The sequence below is a fragment of the Alexandromys fortis genome, unplaced genomic scaffold, assembly GCF_014885135.2.
Source record: "Alexandromys fortis isolate MF-2015 unplaced genomic scaffold, M_Fortis_MF-2015_v1.1 scaffold_84, whole genome shotgun sequence".
NCBI lineage: Eukaryota > Metazoa > Chordata > Mammalia > Rodentia > Cricetidae > Alexandromys > Alexandromys fortis.
The window spans coordinates 3,852,939-3,873,811 of record NW_026068017.1 but is presented as its reverse complement, the minus strand read 5'-3'; the positions used below and the strand labels follow the sequence as shown (position 1 = coordinate 3,873,811).

The following is a 20,873-nucleotide window of genomic DNA, read 5'->3' as shown; positions in this document are numbered from 1 at the left end:
CACTTGGTGAAAGGAGAGAACCAACTCCCTAAAATTGTTCCCTGACCTCCTCATGCATAACACAGTATAGGCATGTATATACTCACAAACACATAAATAAATGCAATAAAAATTTAAATAAAAGATAAAGTATCTTTTTTTCTTTTCTTTTTTATTTTTTCGAGACGGTTTCTCTGTATAACAGCCCTGAAACTCACTTTGTAGACCAGGCTGGCCTCGAACTCACAGAGATCCTCCTGCCTCTGCCTCCTGAGTGCTGGGATTAAAGGCGGGTGCCACTACTGCCCGGCAAAAATATTTCTTAATATAAGGCAAGAGTTTGGGAATAACGAGAAGAGACTGCAAATGAGTTCAGAAGGGTTGCTTTTTTTTTGTTTGTTTGTTTTTTGTTTTTTGTTTTTCGAGACAGGGTTTCTCTGTGGTTTTGGATTGGAGCGTGTCCTGGAACTAGCTCTTGTAGACCAGGCTGGTCTCGAACTCACAGAGATCCCAGCCTCCCAAGTGCTGGGATTAAAGGCGTGCACCACCACCTCCCGGCCCAGAACGGTTGCTTTAAGGCAGATTAGATAACACTCAAAACTGGGTTCTGGTGAGGTTTTTTGGGGGGGTTGGTATCTTAGAAAGTCCATCATATCATTTAGTTTAGTGTTTGGACAAGGCATCTCTAAACAAATCTAAAGAGGCCTTATTTGGATGCTTGTGCTAGCCAATGGCAATATATTAATGTTAAGGTCACTAGCAGTGGACAGGGGGCAGGTAGGACTTAGGAAGGAATGATTTAAAGGGTATATAAATTTGAAGGCACATTGAAGAGCTGTAGTTCTTAACTCTTGAGTAAAGCATTGTCTAGTTTTGGGGTGGGGCTGGATGGGCTGCAGGAACTCTGTCAGGGTAGATGCCTTGGGACCGGGTGGGTTGTTTACAGTGAGAGGCTTCTGGTGGGGGCTTGAGAGCCCTAGGAGTTCTCAGAAGCGATAGGGAGAAGTGCGGTTGCTTCTCCTGTAGTCTAGGAGTACAGCACCCATGAGAGACCCACTGGGGTTTTGTAATAGAAGCCCAGTGTTTTGGGGGCGGTGGAGAATTAGGTGGAATAAGGGGCCCTGGAGAACCAGAGCGATAAACTGCTAAAGTTTCCAAGTGTCAGTATTTGTAGAGGGGTCGAAATAGGAGTATACCTGGGAAGTTGGAGTTAGCAGGGAAACAGCTGGAATCCGGGAAGTTGGTAGCCAAGAGGGTCTCCCCTCACCCTTCTCTCCCATCATGACGCTCTCCCGTACTGCGCAGGCGCCGCCCCCCCTTCCCTGGCCGCAGCCTCCGGTCGCCGCGGCCGCCGCAGCCCCCGCCCCCTCTGCCCCTCCCCCCCAACCCAGCACCCTTGCTATCCCACTTATACCCTCCCCTTAGTCCCCCTCCCCTTCTCCATGTCGACTCGGAACAGATTCGCCTCCATGTGTCTCTGCGTGGTACGTGCCGCGGTATGGGATCCGGCCCGCTTCCCTCTTCCCAGACAACCCCCCCCCCATCATCTCAAGATGAAGCTTCAAGTCTGTCGCTCTTCCCTCTGCTTGGCATGGGGTCTCTGGGTTGCAACTTCTTGAAAACAGGCGTAGTGGGTTAAAGTGTGTTAACTTCTTGTTATCCACTTTAATCCACACCCCTCTATTTTTGGGGTGCAAGCCCCGGTTCCAGGTCATTCTGTGCAGCTGGGGCTTTGAAGATAGGGGGAAGGTACTGCAGGGATATATTGAGGGTGCAGACTTGCCCCAATAACATAGAGTGCCAGTCAGGACCCCGCCTCTCAGTGGGTTACAGGAGATATGTCCTCCTTCCTGCCTGGCTTCAGCTGGTCTGTAATCCAGGACCGAGAGGGGTCGACCTCCCCACCTCTAGGTTTGCAATGTCAGAATTGTTTTCCTACCATCCCTACCCCTTTAGAGTTCTTTCTCAATGTAAAATCTCCAGGGACTGACCATAGACCCCAACTCTTCCAGGTACATCTTGAGAACTTTGGTTCTTCATTCTGTGGTCCCCATTTCCCTCACATTGCCTGCCAGTCGCCAAACCCTTTTCTTTAGTGTCAGATGCAAGTCCCTCCCCATCATAGGGGTGGTACAGAGAGATATGGCGGCTCACTATGAGAAAAATTACCCTTGATTCTTACCTAGAATAAATGATTGATTGTCTCCCTTCATGTCTCCATTTTCTTTGGCACACCTGGCAGTTCCAGAAATTTAGAGATTTCCTGTGGGGTGACCATGAAGGGACACCGGGCTTAAGTTCTCCCCAGTCTCCAAAACTTGGGAGGTGCAGGTTTTTGTCCTGGTTAATTTATCTTCCAGGGAGTTCAGGGCAATTTCTTTTGTGCATTTACTGTCTAGGGCATTTCCCCCCAGCGTGTGCAGTGGCCATTTAGAGCTGCACACTCAACGCTGCTTATCCAAGACCGTTCAGCCTTCAAGGAGGGCTCTTTGGCCTGTGTTCCCCTTACTTTCCTTCCTCTCTTCTTTTGGGGGGGTGTGTGGGTGGGTGGGTGAGTGGGTGTAAAATAGGATTCAGACTGGTCCTGAACTCACTAGGTAGCCACGAATGACCTTGAACTTCTAAGCCTTCTGCTTCCAGAGCTTGGATATTTAAGCATATACTACCACGGCAGATTTTCGTCTCTATATTTTTCTTTGCCTGTGAAACTGACACCTAGAGTTTGACATTCTCTAAATCTGTGATCCACACTTGGTGAACCCCATTTTCCTTCTTTAAGACTTTTCAAACATGTAGAGTGTATTTATTTATTTATTGAGACAGGGTCTCTCTATGTAACCCTAGCTGGTCTGAAGCTTTCTATATAGACCAGGCTAGCTTCGAACTCACAGAGATCTGCTTGCTTCTGCCTTCCAAGCTCTGGGATTAAAGACGTGTACGATCATGCCCAGCTCAAGATGCTCCTTAACTCTAGTTGCCTTTTGTTCTGGTGTGAGAATCTTGTTGACAGGACCACTTGCCTCCCCAATCCTCCTACTGCACCCCGAATCCACAGTCAGCTTGGCATCCATTGTCCTGATAAGCTTCCTTCTTTTTAGTCTTGCAACTGTTGCCCCCCAACTGTTGGTACTCTCAGTTTCTCAGACCTTGGGAGGAAAATTCTGCCCACGTGTTGTAGCGGCTGTATTTTGTTTTCTCCAGTCCCAGAGGTAGCCCTGCATCTGGTACTCTCTTCTTCCCTGACTCTAGAGTTTTGACAGTTCTGCTTCTGGGGGGGGGGGGTTCAACTCTGGAGGGGAGGAGCCTAGGAGGGCCTTGTAGAAGGTAGATGTGGTGTGGAAGGAGCCAGGTGGGCTTCCAGCAGCCTCTATCTGCACAGTTCCCCTCTCTGACCCCCAGTTAATCTCATTTACTGATGTTACTATTAAGCTGGCCAGGAGGCTCTTGTCCCGGCAGCTGGTTAATTGGGCAGGAAGTCATGTTGAGCCTTTTACCTCCAAAAGTCAGAGGGAGACCAGAAATTCAGTTTAACAATTTATCCTCTTCTTCAATCAGCGGCTTGGCACCCATTCCTGCCTCCCCCTCCCCGACCGGAGCCTTTCTGCCTCTGTTCCCCTGGCTTCCTCCCCCATTCCATCCCGGTCTAGTATATCCGGATTAGCTGGCTAGCTTCTGGGGCCCCTTTGCTTAGTAATTCTGAACGAGTGAGGCCAATGAAGGAAGAGTGGGGCAGGTTTAGCCCTGCCCTGCTTAGGGGCTGCTGATGGCAAGTACTCTCTAGCTGAAGTACCTGACTTTGGTTCCTGCTTCAGGCATGCAAAGGTTCCGGAGAGTCAGTTTCAATGGGGAGGCTGGGGTGGTGGGGTAGGCTGTAGAGCAGGAGCGTCAGATGGAGTATGGGAATGGTAGATGATGATGGAAGCAAAGAACTTGGGGATAAATGAGGGTACAAGGGTCAGGTGCTAGCTAGAACTCTTAAAGGCACGGAGTGGACGATGAAGCCTTGCTTGGGAAAGGCTTGGAGACAATGGTGGTGGGGCGGGTAGACAGAGTCCTTTGGTATGAGGAGTAGCCAAATTGGAGGTTGGAGCCTGGACTAGGGTAGAGATGAAAGGTGCTGAGGCCTTGGCTGGAGAGGGGGTTGTCGGGAGGGTGGAGAGAGGGGAGCCAATGGGCTGGAGGAGAGGGAGGGGGGGAGGAGCTGGTCAGGCCCCAGGGCCTTCCGCACTGCACTGCTGGGGGAAAAGGAGGCGGTCCAGGCGGATGCCCGAAGCCTGAGGCGCTGGGCTGGTCCAGTGACTGCCTCGGTCCCCATCCCAGAAATACCGCTACCAAGATGAAGACACGCCCCCTCTGGAGCACAGCCCGGCCCACCTCCCCAACCAGGTAAACGCCCCCGAGCTGGTGCACGTGGCGGAGAGGAACTTGTCCCACCTCGAGGCCGTCCATGGGGTCGTGGGCCACGCCCACCTCTCCCCCCTCAAGGTAGGAGACCCTGGCGGCCCCCTCCCCAGTGCGGCCCTCGGAACCTCGGAGCTGCAGCAATTCCCAAGGGCCGGTAGGGCAAGAGCTATGAGGGAAAAGATTGGGGGTGGCCTGGCATCTGGGTCTTGGGCTCCTGGGGCTGGGGTTGGGGGGTGTGCTTCTTGACTGGAGGAGGGAGCACGATGCTAAAAACACTTTGGTCTCACATAAGAGAAATAGGCCAGGCAAGTGGGAGTGGGTGCAGCGCCTTGTAGCCAGGATGTATGTGCCTTTTTGTATGTTTGGTGTGTTGAGATGGATGGAGGATCCCCTAAGAAGTGCCCCCAGCGCCATGGCCCTCTCCATTCCTTTATACCCCCACCCCTGCCTCAGTCTTCTGTGTCCAGAGCTCTGTTCCAAGTGCCTGATGCCCTCATTTGCTCCTGTCCCTTTCCCCACCTCCTCCCCCAACCTCTGCCTCTGGGCCTGGCTCTGCCTGTTCCTGAGTCTCCAGCTCTTTCCATCTGGCTGGACTGAGACTTCAAGTCTTGGTCCTTTCTGCCTCTTCCTGTGCCCAGCCTTTGCTCCCCTCCCGTGCTCCCCCTCCCTGCTGGCTGGCTGGCTGGCTGGCTGGTTCTTGATGCTGCCTCTCTCTTCCTCCCACGCATGCCTCCTTCTCCTTCTCGCTGAACCCCAGCTCAGGCCTCTGTGGCCTGATCAATCCTCTCCTGGTCTGAGCAGTTGGTCCTCTCTCTGCCCTCCAGCTCCCCGTTTCTTTCCCAGTCCCACTGTTCCCTGATCGTCTCTGGTTTTTCCTCCTTTTGCTCTCACCTCCACCCGTACCTTCTTCAGCCATTCCTGTCCTCATTATTATATATGGCCACCTGTTCCCCTTCCCCTCCTCCTTTGTGCCCACAGTATGCTTTTTTTTTTTCTTTCTCCAGGCCTGAGAGGCCTTATTTCCCAGATCTTCCATTTCCCAGCCCCCATTCTCTCAATCTCCTTTTCTAGGAACATGAGCTGTAAGCACACTGAGGGGCTACAAGTGTGTGGTGCTTTAGGAAGGAGGACCCCAGTTGCTGACATTTTACTAAGAGGATGGGAGGAGGTTTGTGAGCCAGGGACGAGGCAGGGATGTGGCAGGGAAGTGGCTGAGGGAGGAGTTGGAGAAAAGTGGGAAAGACCCAGGGTTTGGAGGCATGGGGTGAGACCGGAATCGGGGCTGCTCAGTACCCTGCTTGAGAGGACGGAAGACGAAGCCCCGGAAATGAGAACAGTGCAGAATATTTGTGTGCAGCTCTGTGGCTTCAAGGAGTGAAAGAAGATTCCAGATGCCTTTTGCAAGACAGGGCCATTATGTCTTGGGTCGGGTGGAAACAGGTGCCGGAGGGTAGCAGTTGTACAGCGCAAAGGCACGGTGGCACCAGAGCTCAGGGAGCAGCTGGGAGAGGGGCCAGCAGGGGCCACAGTGAAGGTGGGACATCTCAGGACAGGGCTTCAGCAAGGGACAGGAGAGGCGCCATTATCCAAAGGAGCTGGCCAGTGGGTTGAGGAGGCTGTGATTTGTGGCAGAACCTTAAAGGGTTGGGAATGAGCTAAAGGGGACTAACGAGGTGACAGAGGGGTGACAGGCAAGGGTGGGAGAGGTACGGGGTGGAGCCGAAGTCTGGGATGGGGACAGGGAAGTGGGTGGAGAATGGTGGCTGGGGTTGGAAGATTTTGGAAAGCTGAAGGCTGAGGACAAGGATCTAGGGAGGGTGTGGGTGAGAGTAGAGAAGAAGACTAGGTAGGGAGGGCCTGGGGGTGGGGAGAGGTTGTAGTATAAGGTGGGTCTGAGGATGTGTGCCACGGAGGGCGAAAATGTGGATGACTTCTGCAGTCAGCGACTATTGGCGAGACATCGGCGTTTGCCTGGGGAGGGATGACAGTTGATGCATGGGTATGAAATCTATTAAGGGGCCTGAAATGGACTTGAGAAATAGCAGTGCGGGGCGGGGTGGGGGGGGAAGAGGGACCTTTATAGGAGATGGAGACCTTAGGAAGGGAACTGGGGATCCTCGTACTTAGTCGGTTTCAAGTATTTGTCTAAGGAGGAAATAGATTGGGGACCCCCGGAAGGAGTCTCTTGGCAGCCTCACCTCATTGCCATAGAGACGTGGCTTCGGTTGCCCTGGCAATTGGGGAAGCCCCTAGGACAAGTCTAAAGCTGTCCCCGCCCTGCAGTTTAGCTAGAGACCTGGCTGCATTGAGGCCACTGACGTCAGGGACCAGGGCACGCCTCGCTTTAACCCTTTCCTTAATGAAGTGGGGGCGGGGAGAAGTGGGAACTGTAGAACAGGCTGGGTTCTGGATGCCTTTTACTATCCTCCTTCCTCCTTCCTGACGTTCTTTGCACTGCGTAGGGTGGGGGGCTCAAAGGAAAGAGGAAGGCAGGTTATTTGGGATGCACTGCGCCCACGCCCACGAATAGAAGCGTTCTGGCCTCTTGGCCCGGCTAACGGTGGGCGGGTCCAGAGCCGGAGAGGACTCTTCGAGTCTTTTTGCTGTAGGGAGTCTGTGGTACCCTAGGCCACGCCTCCCACCCGTTGTCCTGACTACCAGGCCTCCTGGAGGTGGGTCTCCCCAGGTCTTGGCTGGTCTTAGATACTGTTGCTAGGCAACCTGGTCCCTGGAGGAAGGGGTGGATTGGATGGCTGGTGGGTGAGAGAGAGGGAGGGACCAGAAGCTGGGGAAACCCCGGATTCTCATGGCGCAAGATTTAGAGCAAATGTGTGCCAAGGTGAGGGACAAATTTGGGGGATGGTTATCAAGATATTTGGGTGATTGTGAGGGTATAGAGACAGGAAGGGGACTCTAAAGAGGAGATGAGGACCTAGTGGACCTGAACCCTGGGGTGTAATGCGTAGCACGTAATGCATGTAACACCCTGTAGTGTTACATCCGGTGAGAAGCATCCCCCCCCCAGCATGCTCCCCCTTTCCCCACTCTTTACCATCTGCTGCTCCCCTTTCCGTCTGGCTGTCTCTCTCTTCCCTCTTCTCATACACCTCTTTAAACATACAGGGGCCTGCGCGTGTGCGCACACTTGTGTGTGTGTGTGTGTGTGTATGTGTGTGTGTGTGTGTGTGTGTGCGCGCACGAGTGCAGTATGTTTGTGTAACGCAGGCAGGCTGGGTCCTTGAGTTGCTTTGAAAGTGGTAGAGTGGACTTGCCTATGCAGTTCCAGGGGATCCAGACTGGTAGGGCCACCTCTGCTTATGGACTTCTCTGGAACCAAGGCTTAGGCAGCTTTCTGTCTTCTGTCTCCTCTGCCAGGCCAATTCTCCCCCTGTGATTGTCAACACGGACACCCTAGAAGCCCCAGGATATGTGAGTTGTTTAGATTTTGGGGCTGGGGACATAGCAAAAGGGTAGGGGGAGAGGAAGGGAATGACTCCTTGTATGGGGTGGGAGGGGCATGTTCTCTGACCAGAATGTCCGTCTCACTGTTTTTGTGTTTCTGTCCCGTGCTGGAGTTGCAGGTGAACGGGACAGAGGGGGAGATGGAATACGAGGAGATCACATTGGAAAGGGTGAGAGCCAGGCCCTCTGTTCACATCCCCTTGGCTCTGGGCTGGTGTTTCTCTTTTTGTGCCTATGTTTCCTAGGTGTCCTGACCCTGTGTGTTCTAGCTGCACCTTTCTAGTCCTGTCCCTTTCTCACGTCCCTTAACAGAATGGGCAGTAAGGGGAGCTGACCCTCTTGTCCTCCTTCTTCCCAGGGTAACTCAGGTCTGGGCTTCAGCATCGCAGGTGGCACCGACAACCCTCACATCGGTGACGACCCATCCATTTTCATCACCAAGATCATTCCTGGTGGGGCTGCAGCACAGGATGGCCGCCTCAGGTGGGGAGAGAAGACAGGGTTTAGAAAGCTAATACCTCCCGGAAGGTGGTGTCACATGCGTTTAATCCCAGTACCCGAGAGGGAGAAGCAGGCAGATCTCTGAGTTCGAGGCTAGCATGGCCTACAGGACAGTCAGGGCTACACAGAGAAACCCTGCCCCGAAAAACAAAACAGGACAAAAACAAAAAACAAAACAAAAAAGAAAAAAAAAGAAAGAAAGAAAAAAGAAAAAGAAAGCTAGTACTACTGGAAAGGGAGGGCTGGGCAGCAGGAAGCCCCTGGCTCTGACCCACATTGTTGGTCCCAGGGTCAACGACAGCATCCTGTTTGTAAACGAAGTGGACGTTCGGGAGGTGACCCATTCAGCTGCAGTGGAGGCCCTCAAAGAAGCAGGTTCCATCGTTCGCCTCTACGTCATGCGCCGGAAACCGCCAGCTGAGAAGGTCATGGAAATCAAACTCATCAAAGGGCCTAAAGGTAGTACTAACCCACGTGAGCACCAGTCCCCTCCCCGCTGCCCTGCTTCTCCCTGCCTCCAAGGCTTGCTTGCTCCCCAGGCCCATAGGCAGCCACGTCTCCCCTCCTGCCCTCCAGGACTTGGCTTCAGCATTGCCGGGGGCGTAGGGAACCAGCACATCCCTGGCGATAACAGCATCTACGTCACGAAGATCATCGAAGGAGGTGCTGCCCACAAGGATGGCAGGTTGCAGATTGGAGACAAGATTCTGGCGGTGAGGGCCTGCATCGTGGTTTCTCGGGTCTCGTTGCAGGCCTGGGGTGCCCACTGCCTGACCATTTCTGGCTCTGCCTGAGCTTTGCTTCCCTTGACCCCAGGTCAACAGCGTGGGGCTGGAGGACGTCATGCATGAGGATGCCGTGGCAGCCCTGAAGAACACATATGACGTTGTCTACCTAAAGGTGGCCAAGCCCAGCAATGCCTACCTGAGTGACAGCTATGCTCCCCCAGACATCACAACCTGTGAGAGCCCTCCAGACCTCAAAGCTCCTCATGACCCCTCCTAGTAATTCCTAAGACGTGCAGGACCATGGCAGCCCCTGTGGCCTACTTCATGAAATGGCCATGACCTCTGACCCTTGTGGTAGTTGGAGAGGAAATGGAAAGTCATTTGTGGAGAAGCACTCCCAACGATCGCTGATATTCTCTTGTCCAAGGGACACAGGGTCCATTTGGTTTTGTGCTTCTGATCAAATCCTTAAGTAACAGATACTTCTCACGTTCTTTAAAAATGTAGGGAAAGAGCCGAGCATGGTGGTGCAACCCTCTAATCCCGGTACTCGGGAGGCAGGTGGATCTCTGAGTAAGAGGCCAGTATGATCTATAGAACAGTTCCAGGACAGCCAATGCTACACACAAAACCCCTGTCTGGACCGCCCCCCCCCCCCCCCCCACACACACACACACACACACACACACACACACGCAGGAAAAGAACTGGACATAGGAAAAGCATGGCATACTTGCTTTTCCAGTACTTGAGAAGTCAAGGTTGGTGGGTCAGGAGTTCAAGGCTATCCTGGGCTACACAGCAGGTTTGAGGTCAGCCTTGGCTACATGAGACTGAGAAAATGGGGGAAAAAAGGGAGAAGGATAAAGGCTTCACATTTCATTTTATAAGAGCAGTTGACATGGTCACAAGGTCATGTGGGAGAAGAAACGCAGAGGCCAGTGTACCCCAACAGAGACACCCCAGTTGGTACCCATCCTCAGCAGCAGCAGCAGCAGCAGGCTAAGAGGGTACCATTGTCACAGAATAAGGTTTGTTTCAGAAACTTAATATTAGGGAACCTCTTCACTTGATTCAATATATTAAGAGTGAGCGGAATGGGGATGGTGGCCCACACCTATAATCCCAGCATTCTGGAGCCTAGGCCAGGATGATTGGAAGTTCCGGGGTAGCCCAGGCTACATAGTGAGATGAGACCCTATAAAGGAAAGAAAGAAAGTTAGGAGATGGAGTATAGATGTGAAAGTAAGCCCGGGAGTAGCGGTTGGGACACAGTGGGCAGTTCCTAGCGGCCAGCTGCGGTAGATGGTTCATGTCAGTAGAGTTCAGCTGTGCCCATCACTCGAGGAGAGAGGGCCCGGAAGCCTCTTACTGTGGTTGCTCTTTGTCGCTTCTGGCAGGCTCTCTGTGTTGGTGCTGCTGTTACTTACCAACTGCAAACTGTTCCTGGAATTTCCAATAATTAAAAAAAATCACGTATTTTTTTTTTTTTTTTGTAAGGGTGATAGGACGGAACCCAGGGTCTCATGCGTGCTGAGCAGGTGCTCTCCCGCTGAGTCACACCTCAGGCCTCACAGTCCTGTGTGATTTCTCCCTCACCATCCTCTTAGTAGAGGGAATATAGAGTGAGGAGGAAAAGTGAGGAGGAACTCCTCAGAGGGCTCCTTTTCCTTCCTTGCTGTGTTTTGTTTTTGTTTTTGTTTGTTTGTGTTTTAAAGATGGGGTCTCTCTATTTAGCCCCAGGCTGGCTTTGAACTTGTGCTGACTCACTTGTCTCAAACCCTTTGATTGCTGGATTACAGGTGCATGTCACCATGCTTGGCTTTAGACTTTTTATGTACAAGTATCTTTTTGTTGTTGTTTTGTCAAGCCAGGGTTTTTCTGTGTAGTCCTGGCTGTCCTGACCTGACTCTGTAGACAGGGCCTCAGACTCAGAGATTCACCTGCCTCTGCCTCCCGAGGGTTGGAATTAAAGGCGTGTGCCACCATCTTCTGGTTGAATCAGTGATTTCCAACCAGGGTAATTTTGTTAGGCCAGATTTATCATAACATTTTGTTAAGAGTGGATTGGGGAAAACAGGAAAGGAATATTTTTGTCATTCGACAGAAATACAAATTTGACAGGAAATATAATAAATTGATGAAGAAAATTACGAAAAAAAATATTTTGAGACAGAGTCTCATTATGTAGGTCTGGCTGGCTTGGAACTTGTTGTGTGACCAGACTGGTCTAGAATTCATTATAGAGACCAGCCTGGCTTGAAACTCAAAGAGATCCACCTGCCTCTGCCTCCCTAGTGCTGGGATTACAGGTGGGAACCACCACACCCATTGAGAATGATGGAAATATTTTTTTTCAAGATAAGGTTTCTCTGGTGTAACCTTGGCTGTTCTGAAACTCACTCTGTAGAGCAGGTTGGCCTGGCACTCAGATCTGCCTGCCTCTGCCTTCCAGGTGCTGGGATTAAAGGCACGCACCACCACCTCCCGGCACAAATGCTAAAATTTTAGTGAAGGGTATAAAGCAATGTTTTTGGATGGAAATTTTTGAAAAGTATTTTTTTTTACATTTATTTAATTTGTGTGTGTTTGTGTTTCATGTGTGTAGGTGTGTGCTCACAGGCTCACACGCAAGTGTAGAGCTCAGAGGACCATTTGTGGGAGTCAGGTCTCTCCTTTCACCATGTGGGTCCTGGGGAACAAATTCAGGAATCTTTATCCACTGAGCCTTTATGGAAAAATGTTAATATGTGAACGATCTCAACCTTCTTCAAATTATACATTTTATGGAATTCTAATCAGGATTTCAGTATTATCTTTCCCTGGCATTTATGTAGCATCTAAAGTTCAGCTGGAAAAGTGTGTGGGAGATTAACTAAGACATTTTGGGAAAGAATGAGATATTTCCTTTATCAAGTATGAGACACACCATACTCAAATTTTATGGTACTATTTGTTTTTCCTTTTTCTTTTTGAGACAAGGTCTCACTATGTAGCCAAGATTGCCCTTGAACTGGCAGTCTTCCTGCCTCAGCCTCCTAGGGCTGGGATTATAGGCATGTATATATATTATATTCAGTATATATGTTATATATTATAGGTATATATTATATTCAGCTTTATGGTACTATTCTGAACCCTATAACCTACCAAAAATACCTTGATTTTGTGTCCAGTCTTGGGCAAGAAGCATAAGAGACAGGAGGAGCAGTATATACTCGTTTGGGAGGTTGACGTAGGGGTATTGAGAATTTAAAGAAAGCCTGGGGCTACATGGAATCTGTCTCAAAAAATGGCTGGGGATGTAGTTTAGCTGATGGTGTGCTTGCCTAGCATACATGAAGCGTTTGGGTTTGATCCCCTGGCTGGATAAATCTGGGCATTATGGTACATGCTCCTAGTGCTCTGGAGGGCAGGGGAGGGACCAAAAGTTCAAGACTACACAGTGAGTTTGAGGCCAGCCGGGGCTACATGAGACCCTGTTTTTTTTTTTTTTTTTTTTAAATCCAAAACATGGCTGGGGAGCTGGCTTAGGTGGCAAGGTGCTTGCTTTGACCACAAGACCAGAGTTGGGTTCCTAACCCCAACATAAAAAGTCGGGTGCTGACTCTGAGGGGTGGTGCAGAGAAATTCCTGGAGCTCACTGGCCTGTTAGCCTAGCTGAATGTGTGAGTTCTAAGTCAGTGAGGTGGAGCTAGGCACGGTCTCTGTGAGTGCAAGGACAGCCTGGTCTACACAGTGAGTTCCAGGACAGCCAGAGCTACATAGTGAGATCCTATACAAAACTAACTAAATAAACAAACTAAAATTAAGATGGAAAATGCTTTTGAGGAAGACACCCAAAGTCAACCTCTGGCCTCTTGTGCATGCACATAAGTGCTTTCTCTCTCTCTCTCTCTCTCTCTCTCTCTCTCTCTCTCTCTCTCTCTCTCTCTCTCTCTCACACACACACACACACACACACACCAACCAGAAAACAGAAAAGTGTAAGATGAGCCTTAGGATTTGTCAATGCTCGAGGGCTCCAAAGGGACCCAAGACTGTTAGAGTCGCAGTGGACACGGGAGCCATAGTTAAGAGGATTTTCCTGGCATTCAGAATTCATTTAGTATGTGAAACACATGAAGTCATAATAATACCTAAGACAAAGCTGGGAATCAGGCGTGGTGATGGATATTTGTAGTCCCAACTATTAGGAGATTGGAGTAGGAAAACCAATGGCGCTCAACCAGGCATGCGCAGCTAAGTGAGATCCTGATTTGAGAATAAAACTCAAATCACATTGTGATCAATGGGTTGGGACTGGAATGTGTTGACATGCAGCGACTGTGTAGGTGAGCAGGTCTGGAGTTCCATCTTCATGACAAAATAATTTTCTCTCGTTACCTTGGGAGGATGCTAGGTTACCTGGAGGCACACCATTCCTCCTGAAAACGTGAAGGGAGAGAACCAGTCATTGGTCCCTTCTCTTCTGTGTAACCCTGACCACAGAGGCAGCACGAGGTTGCCATGCAGCAGTTCCTGTATGGGGGTGAGGTGCATGTTGTCTTATTGTTATTGCCTTGAGATAGGGTCTCATCTAGCCCAAGCTGACTTCAAAGTCACCATGTTACCCATGCTGGCCTTCCGTTTGTAGCTGTCTTCCTGAGGGGGATAGTGGGCTCGAACACAACACTCAGCAGGTAGGACAGTTCTTTATAAAAAAAAAGTATTACTAATGATTGTAGAATACTAATATTTTGTGGTCCCTGTGAATGTCAGAATTAGACACCACTATCAATCAACACTTGCAAGACCCTAGGTGAAAAGCTGACAGAGCACATAAGTAAGCTGATCAGGCTGATGCCACCAGAACCTGCAACTAGCCTTTTTATCTTTCTGTCTATCTGTCTGTCTGTCTATCTGTCTGTCTGTCTATCTATCTTGGAGACAGGGTCTCACTACATAGCTCTGACTGGCCTGGAGCTCACTAAACTGCCTCTGTTTCCCCAGCACCGGGATTTAAAGTGTGTGGCACCCCATCCAGCAGACTTCACTGTATCCTGCGAGATGTAGTGGGAAGCACAGGATGCCATCCTGAGAGAATATTTTCATATTGAATTTGAGTCAACTCAAGCCTGTAGGACAAGCTTAGGAAAGCAAAAACGGAAGCAGACAGGAACAGGCACACATTAAGCAAGACTGCAGAGATATAAGCAGTACTATCCCTCATAGAATATGGGAAAATGTTTTAGACAATCCAATTAAAAAAAAAATAAATGAATAGCCGTGAGGGAGAGAAATTTTGTGGATTGAGAGACCTGAGAGGCACTTTAACCGAAAGGCAGTCTGAAAAGCATGGCACTAATGCTGTCCTTTGATGGCCTTTGATGTCACCATTCCTGGTATACTAAAGACAGCTGACCTGATGTCATCTGTAAATTCCCGACCCCTGATGTGTTAATCACCAAGATACCAGCCTGGCCCTGGGCTCCCCTGGAGAAGGTGGGTGGGCGGGTTCTGTTGTCTTGGCCTTTCTGTCTCACCCGCGTCTGTCTTCCCTCAGCGTATTCTCAGCACCTGGATAATGAGATCAGTCATAGCAGCTACTTGGGCACTGACTACCCCACAGCCATGACCCCCACTTCCCCTCGGCGCTACTCCCCTGTGGCCAAGGACCTGCTGGGCGAGGAAGACATTCCTCGGGAACCCAGGCGAATTGTGATCCACCGGGGTTCCACAGGCTTGGGCTTCAACATCGTGGGTGGCGAGGACGGTGAAGGCATCTTCATCTCCTTCATCCTTGCTGGGGGCCCTGCTGACCTCAGTGGGGAGCTGCGGAAGGGGGACCAGATCCTATCGGTGAGAGAGGCCTGTGCAGGGGTTTGCACTGCCCCCTATACAGAGCTCTGTGTTCTTGAGGGCGGGGGAGGAGGGGCTGACTGGGCTCCAGCCTGGTCCTGCTGGACCATTCCCTGACCCCGGACCCAAGAATTAGTCTTCCTGTCACAGGTGACAGCCTCTTCTCCCCTTTCTAGGTCAATGGTGTTGACCTCCGCAATGCCAGCCACGAGCAGGCTGCCATTGCCCTGAAGAACGCGGGTCAGACGGTCACGATCATTGCTCAGTATAAGCCAGAAGGTATGAAGCCTAAGCTTCCCTGTCCTCCTGGCTAAACTGGTCCCCAGAACTGTCACTTTAGCTGATGGATGGCCTCAGCTGGGGTGGGGCGAGGGTGGTCGTGTGTGTGTGTGTGTATGTGTGTGTGTGTGTGTGTGTGTGTATGTGTGTGGCTTTAGGATGGGACAGAGTTCCAGAACCTTCTTGCCCTTCCTCAGAGTATAGCCGATTCGAGGCCAAGATCCATGATCTTCGGGAGCAGCTGATGAATAGTAGCCTGGGCTCAGGGACTGCATCTCTGCGGAGCAACCCCAAGAGGGGTTTCTATATCAGGTGAGAAGCTTCCTGGGCATGACGCCTGAGGCCTCCATGTGTTCTTCTCCCCCTGAACGTGTGTCCATCGCCACACAGCTCCATCCCTAAACCTTGCCTGCCTTCTGCTCTCCCACCCAGACCTGACACTCAGTCGGGGGTTCGTAGGCTTGGCTGTGCATGCTGATCTTCTAGAATACATTATCAGCACTGAAAGGCAGCCCCTGCCCCAAGCACCTTAATTGCCGTCTAGCCCCGTCACCCAAACATTTCCCTAACAGCTTTCATGGTAGGGCCCAAGTTCAGTGTCAGCAGGCATCCCTAGTACCTACCCTCCCCCCTTCCCTTCTTGCCTAGGCTGAATTTGAACTCTTGTGCTTTAATAATCTTCCTGCCTTAGACTACAGGCACTTGTCACCATGCCCAGTTTTGGGATATTTTGAGTCTTCTTGCAGCTTGGCATCCCTGTGGGAAGCCTTGGTGGGAAGGACCGCAGCTCTTTGTGCCTGTCTCCTGCCTTTCTTCTGTCTGTCTGTCTGTCTGTCTGTGTCTCTTTCTTTCTTTCTTTCTTTCTTTCTTTCTTTCTTTCTTTCTTTTCCTTTCTTCCATTTTTCCCCTGTGTGGGGGATTGAATGCAGAGCCTCATGCATGCTAGGCTTGCCCTGAGCCCACCGCTGACAACACCTCAGCTTCACCCCTGACTGCTCTAGCATTTCTTCCCTTCTCAGGGCTCCCTTTCTCATGGTTCCTCTTCCTGTCTCCTCACAAGACATCGAGGCCTCCTCCCTCCCCTTGCCTCTCTTTCCCCACCTCCTCTTTCTTTGTCCGGTTGGCTGGCCCTATCCGCCACCCTGCTGTACAGGTGTCTTAAAGCTGTCTGGCCTGCCTTGATACCATCTTGGAGGCCTAGTTCAATTCTGGCTGTTGCTTCTGGGCCATCTCCTTTGGGTTTTCCCATGGGCATGTCACCTTCAACACATCCTAGACTGTGTTTGCTGTGTTTCTCCTGGATGCTTGTGTTCCTTCTCAGGAGGCCCACATCTGTGCTCTCCCCGGCCTGCTGAAGTCTAGTAGGTCTCTAAGGGTATCTGATTCTCACTGCCAGCTGATACCATATGACCCTGGGGGCTTGTTTCTTCTCAGTTCCATTGTTTTTCTCAGCATCTTTGCTCTTTCAGAACCTGGACAGAGCTTTTAGTCCTTAGATGGTTTTGGGGTTTCTTTGTGTGTGCCACCATCAGTCCATGCGTTGTTACAGAACCCTTGCCGAGTCTGGCTGGTCCTCGAGGTGCCTGATGCATCCTTCCTTCCTGGAGTTCTCAGCCGGGCCCTGACCTGTAGTCCCTTGTGCTATAGGGCCCTGTTTGATTATGACAAGACCAAGGACTGCGGTTTCTTGAGCCAGGCCCTGAGCTTCCGCTTTGGGGATGTGCTTCATGTAATTGACGCTAGCGATGAAGAGTGGTGGCAAGCACGGCGGGTCCACTCTGACAGTGAGACCGATGACATTGGCTTCATTCCCAGCAAACGGCGGTGAGGCTCCTGGGGCCCTGCAGCTTTCCTGAGAGAGGCGTTGATGGTCACAAGGTTGGGGGGGTGCATTCAGTAGAGGACTCTTGGGGGTATGCTAGATCCTGCTGGGGACCCCGGCTCCCGTCAGTCTCCCAGAAAAGGACTTCTCACTGAGACCCATAGGGCCCAGGTGGGGCTAGGAAGATGGGATTCCCACTTGGTCCAGAGGGTGGGGCCTCACTGAGCATTTCCCTACTAGTCCCTGCTCTTCCTCCTCGTCTCCCACAGGGTTGAGCGACGAGAGTGGTCAAGGTTAAAGGCCAAGGTAGGTGGAGGGTGGATGGTGAAGCTGGTGGAGGAGGGGATGGGTGGTCTCTGAGCTCCATCCTGAACCCACCATGAGATTGGTTTTCCTTTTAGGACTGGGGCTCCAGCTCTGGATCACAGGGTAGGTAGGGGGCCTGGGAAAGCTGTGGGCTGAGTGGAGCTTGGCGTTTCCCTGGGCATTCTCGGCAAAGCAGGCGAGACGGTCTCCGGGACCCCTTGCAGACGCCCTATCTCCTTCCAGGTCGAGAAGACTCGGTTCTGAGCTATGAGACAGTGACGCAGATGGAAGGTGAGCCCTAGCCCCGGCCTCAGCCGTCCTGCCCGCCCTCCGTGCTGGCCCCTAAGCCCGGCTCTTTCTCCTCAGTGCACTATGCTCGTCCCATCATTATCCTTGGGCCCACCAAAGACCGAGCCAATGATGATCTTCTCTCTGAGTTCCCCGACAAGTTCGGATCCTGTGTCCCTCGTGAGTACGGGGGCCTTGGATAGAGATGGAGTTGGAGTCGGGGGACCCACGACACTGGGTATAGTGGGACACAGGTCACCTTAGAGGAGAGGTGCTGCCTGCCCACTTTCATGCCTACAGCCGGCAATGCTGGGCCCGAGCCTGGGAGGCCCCTGGGTATCAATTCTGTCACACTTTAGTCTCAATTCCCCCCAACAGCATCCTACCAAGGACCAGCTGGGTACCGGGGCGGGGGGTGATGTAGGCTATTATTAAGGGATGGTGGTTAGATCTTTGTGGGGTGGGATGACTTCTTGGCAGATACGACACGTCCTAAGCGGGAATACGAGATAGATGGCCGGGATTACCACTTTGTGTCCTCCCGGGAGAAAATGGAGAAGGACATTCAGGCGCACAAGTTCATTGAGGCTGGCCAGTATAACAGCCACCTCTACGGGACCAGTGTCCAGTCTGTGCGAGAGGTAGCAGAGCAGGTAAGAGCTGGTGGCACCGCATCCTCTTCCTGCCCTCTCCCTACCCCAGTGCCTCCCTCCAGCTCTCTCTAACTCTCTTTCTCTCTGTCTCTTTCCCTGCTGGGTCTGCACTCCGCTCCTCCACCTCCTCCTCCTCTCGGGCAACTCTGACCGCCTGCTCTTTTGTGGCCCGCCACCCTTGCTTCCTGACCCCACACTCCCCACTGCCATCTGTCCCCGTCTCTCCACCGCTTCCCACTCCTTGCCCCATTTCTCCTCTCTTCCTGGGGCTTTGCCTTTGGTGGCTTGGCCTCCCCCAACTTGTTCCATCCTTTCTTCCTGACTCCCCTCTGCTCCGTTCTCTCTCTCCCCTAATGGGGGGATCCCCACTACCCCCTCTCTCACCCCTCCTTTAACTCCTTTTCTCTACTGCTCCCCACCCTGCCTGCCCTCTCTCTCTGGCTCTTGCCTCCATCTGCCTCCCCTCCCTCCCATCTGTCTCTCCTGTTCCTTCCATCTGTCTGTCCTCTGTCTGTCCTCCTCTCCCTCCCCCCTCTACCCTAATTCCTTTATCCTTTTCCCTTCACCATCTTTCCCTACCTGCCCTGATCTGCCTTCTGCATCCCACCTCTACTGCCCTTGCCCTTACTCCGCCTTCATCTTTTGGGTCCTCTCTTCGTCTGTCTCCTACACTCTGTTCTGCCCCTTCCCTGCCCTGTTGTGCTTGGCTCTCCATTTTCCATTTCCCTTTCCTCTCTATTGGTCACTCTATCCACACCTCTTTCTGTTCTCTTGCCTACACGTCCTTTGACATCTGTCACTTCCCCTTTGGCCACCCTCCTGCCCCCACCTTTCTCTATTCTGTGTTTCTTCCTGGCACCTCTGTCTGTCCTCTCCTGCTACCTGCTGGTCCCCCTCCGCCTACCCTGCCTGCCCCCAGGGGAAGCACTGCATCCTCGATGTCTCGGCCAATGCCGTGCGGCGGCTGCAGGCGGCCCACCTGCACCCTATCGCCATCTTCATCCGTCCCCGCTCCCTGGAGAATGTGCTGTGAGTACGGTTCTGGGGGCTCCCCCTCTGCTCCCCACGCTTGTGATGTGGGCTCTCAAGGGCCTACTTGATCTGTCCTCTCAGAACCTTGGACAGCAGTTCCTATTGCTCTCAGAGAGCTGGATTGAGAGTTGAGAGTCGGGGCTGAGCTATGGCAGGCCTTGCCCGCTTCTCCTGTCTTGGGCTAGGCAGTTCTAGAGTTTGCAGTAGTCTCCCTGGGGCATACACAGACTGGGGCAAGTCAGAACCTCAGAGGCAGTTGGAAGATGGAGTCTGGATCCCTTTGGTGGGACTAAAAGTTGGAAGGATGAGTTCCAGAGAGGTTCTGGATGGGGTGGGTTTGCCATGAGTAGCCCCAGAGGAAATCAGAAATTATATTGTTTGCTATGTGTTCCAACAAAGAGAAATGAAGTTTCAGCTTAGCATGCCAGGATGGAGGAGGTAAAATGCAGAGAGGGGCCCATCCCTCAGAGCTGCATTTCTCTCCCTCCTGACAGAGAGATCAATAAGCGGATCACAGAGGAGCAAGCCCGGAAAGCCTTTGACAGAGCCACTAAACTGGAGCAGGAATTCACAGAGTGCTTCTCAGGTGAGAGGTCCCCACGAGCCCTGAGGACAGAGAGTCTTTTCTGAGGTTCGGTGGAGCTGCTCACCTGGGTCGGTGTGGGAGGAGGTGTCCTGTCAGTGGGCTCGGGGACTCACGGCTCCTGGCTGAAGGAGGAGAAGATGCTCCTTGTCTGGGCTCCTTGGTCACGTGTCCCTGCTCCTCCCGACTCGCAGCCATCGTGGAGGGCGACAGCTTTGAGGAGATCTACCACAAAGTGAAGCGTGTCATTGAAGACCTCTCAGGCCCCTACATCTGGGTCCCAGCCCGAGAGAGACTCTGATTCCTGCCCTGGCTTGGCCTGGACTCACCCCGCCTCCATCGCCTGGGCCCTTGGTCTGGACTGAATAGCCCAAGCCCTTCGCGCCCCAGCCTCCCTTCCCACCCTTCTTATTTATTTCCTTTCTAACTGGATCTAGCCCACTGGAGGGGGGACACTCCTCTGCATGTATTCCTGTACCCCAGATCAGGGCTCCTGGACCCCAGGAACTTGGGGTCTGGGGGGGCTGGGCTCCTGGTTCCGAGCCCTTGCTCCTTAGGACCCCCTACCCCTGCCCGCCCCCATGCACACACAGACCCACTGGGGGCCTCTGCCCTCCCCATTTCTCCCACATACATTCCAGAAGTCAGGGCCCCTCTCAAGGAGTACCCGCTGTAGGGATGCAGGACCGCAGGCTTCCGCGCTCTCCTGAGGCAGGGGCTGGGGTCACCCCTGCCCCATCATAACTCCCCATGTCATTTGATTTCTCTTTATTTTCTCCATTGTTTTCTTCTCAAAGGTGGTTTTTGGGGGGAGAAGTAGGGAGACTCTACTGCAGGTTCCCTGTCTTCCACACGCCTCCCACCTTTTTTCTTTGCTGGTTTGCATGAGTGGAAGGTCTAACCGTGGCTTTTTTTTTTCTGGGATTGTTTTCTTTTTTCTTTTTTCTTTTTTTTTGGGGGGGGAAAGGGAGGGATGGGTCTAGGGAGTGGGGAAT

At 52.1% G+C, this 20,873-nt stretch overlaps 1 protein-coding gene across 5 annotated transcripts in view; it reads left to right on the top strand.

Moving 5' to 3' along the window:
• Positions 1 to 20,859, top strand: part of Dlg4 (discs large MAGUK scaffold protein 4) — a 25,929-nt gene extending 5,070 nt beyond the window's left edge. The window contains exons 2-20 of one of the 5 annotated variants that reach the window (XM_050162470.1): positions 4,300 to 4,365; positions 7,759 to 7,812; positions 7,965 to 8,015; positions 8,204 to 8,328; positions 8,636 to 8,805; positions 8,923 to 9,059; positions 9,163 to 9,307; positions 14,620 to 14,915; positions 15,092 to 15,194; positions 15,392 to 15,506; positions 16,842 to 17,018; positions 17,286 to 17,322; positions 17,418 to 17,445; positions 17,566 to 17,613; positions 17,689 to 17,790; positions 18,091 to 18,263; positions 19,183 to 19,292; positions 19,790 to 19,881; positions 20,073 to 20,858. In XM_050162470.1, the coding sequence (XP_050018427.1) occupies positions 4,300 to 4,365; positions 7,759 to 7,812; positions 7,965 to 8,015; positions 8,204 to 8,328; positions 8,636 to 8,805; positions 8,923 to 9,059; positions 9,163 to 9,307; positions 14,620 to 14,915; positions 15,092 to 15,194; positions 15,392 to 15,506; positions 16,842 to 17,018; positions 17,286 to 17,322; positions 17,418 to 17,445; positions 17,566 to 17,613; positions 17,689 to 17,790; positions 18,091 to 18,263; positions 19,183 to 19,292; positions 19,790 to 19,881; positions 20,073 to 20,179 (2,136 nt within the window). In that variant the 3' untranslated portion in view covers positions 20,180 to 20,858. Of the gene's footprint in view, positions 1 to 4,299; positions 4,465 to 7,758; positions 7,814 to 7,956; positions 8,016 to 8,203; positions 8,329 to 8,635; positions 8,806 to 8,922; positions 9,060 to 9,162; positions 9,308 to 14,619; positions 14,916 to 15,091; positions 15,195 to 15,391; positions 15,507 to 16,841; positions 17,019 to 17,285; positions 17,323 to 17,417; positions 17,446 to 17,565; positions 17,614 to 17,688; positions 17,791 to 18,090; positions 18,264 to 19,182; positions 19,293 to 19,789; positions 19,882 to 20,072 lie in introns of all 5 variants that reach the window. The other 4 variants (XM_050162469.1, XM_050162468.1, XM_050162467.1 and 1 more) reach the window with 4 other exon arrangements.
• Positions 20,860 to 20,873: the final 14 nt, after the last annotated feature.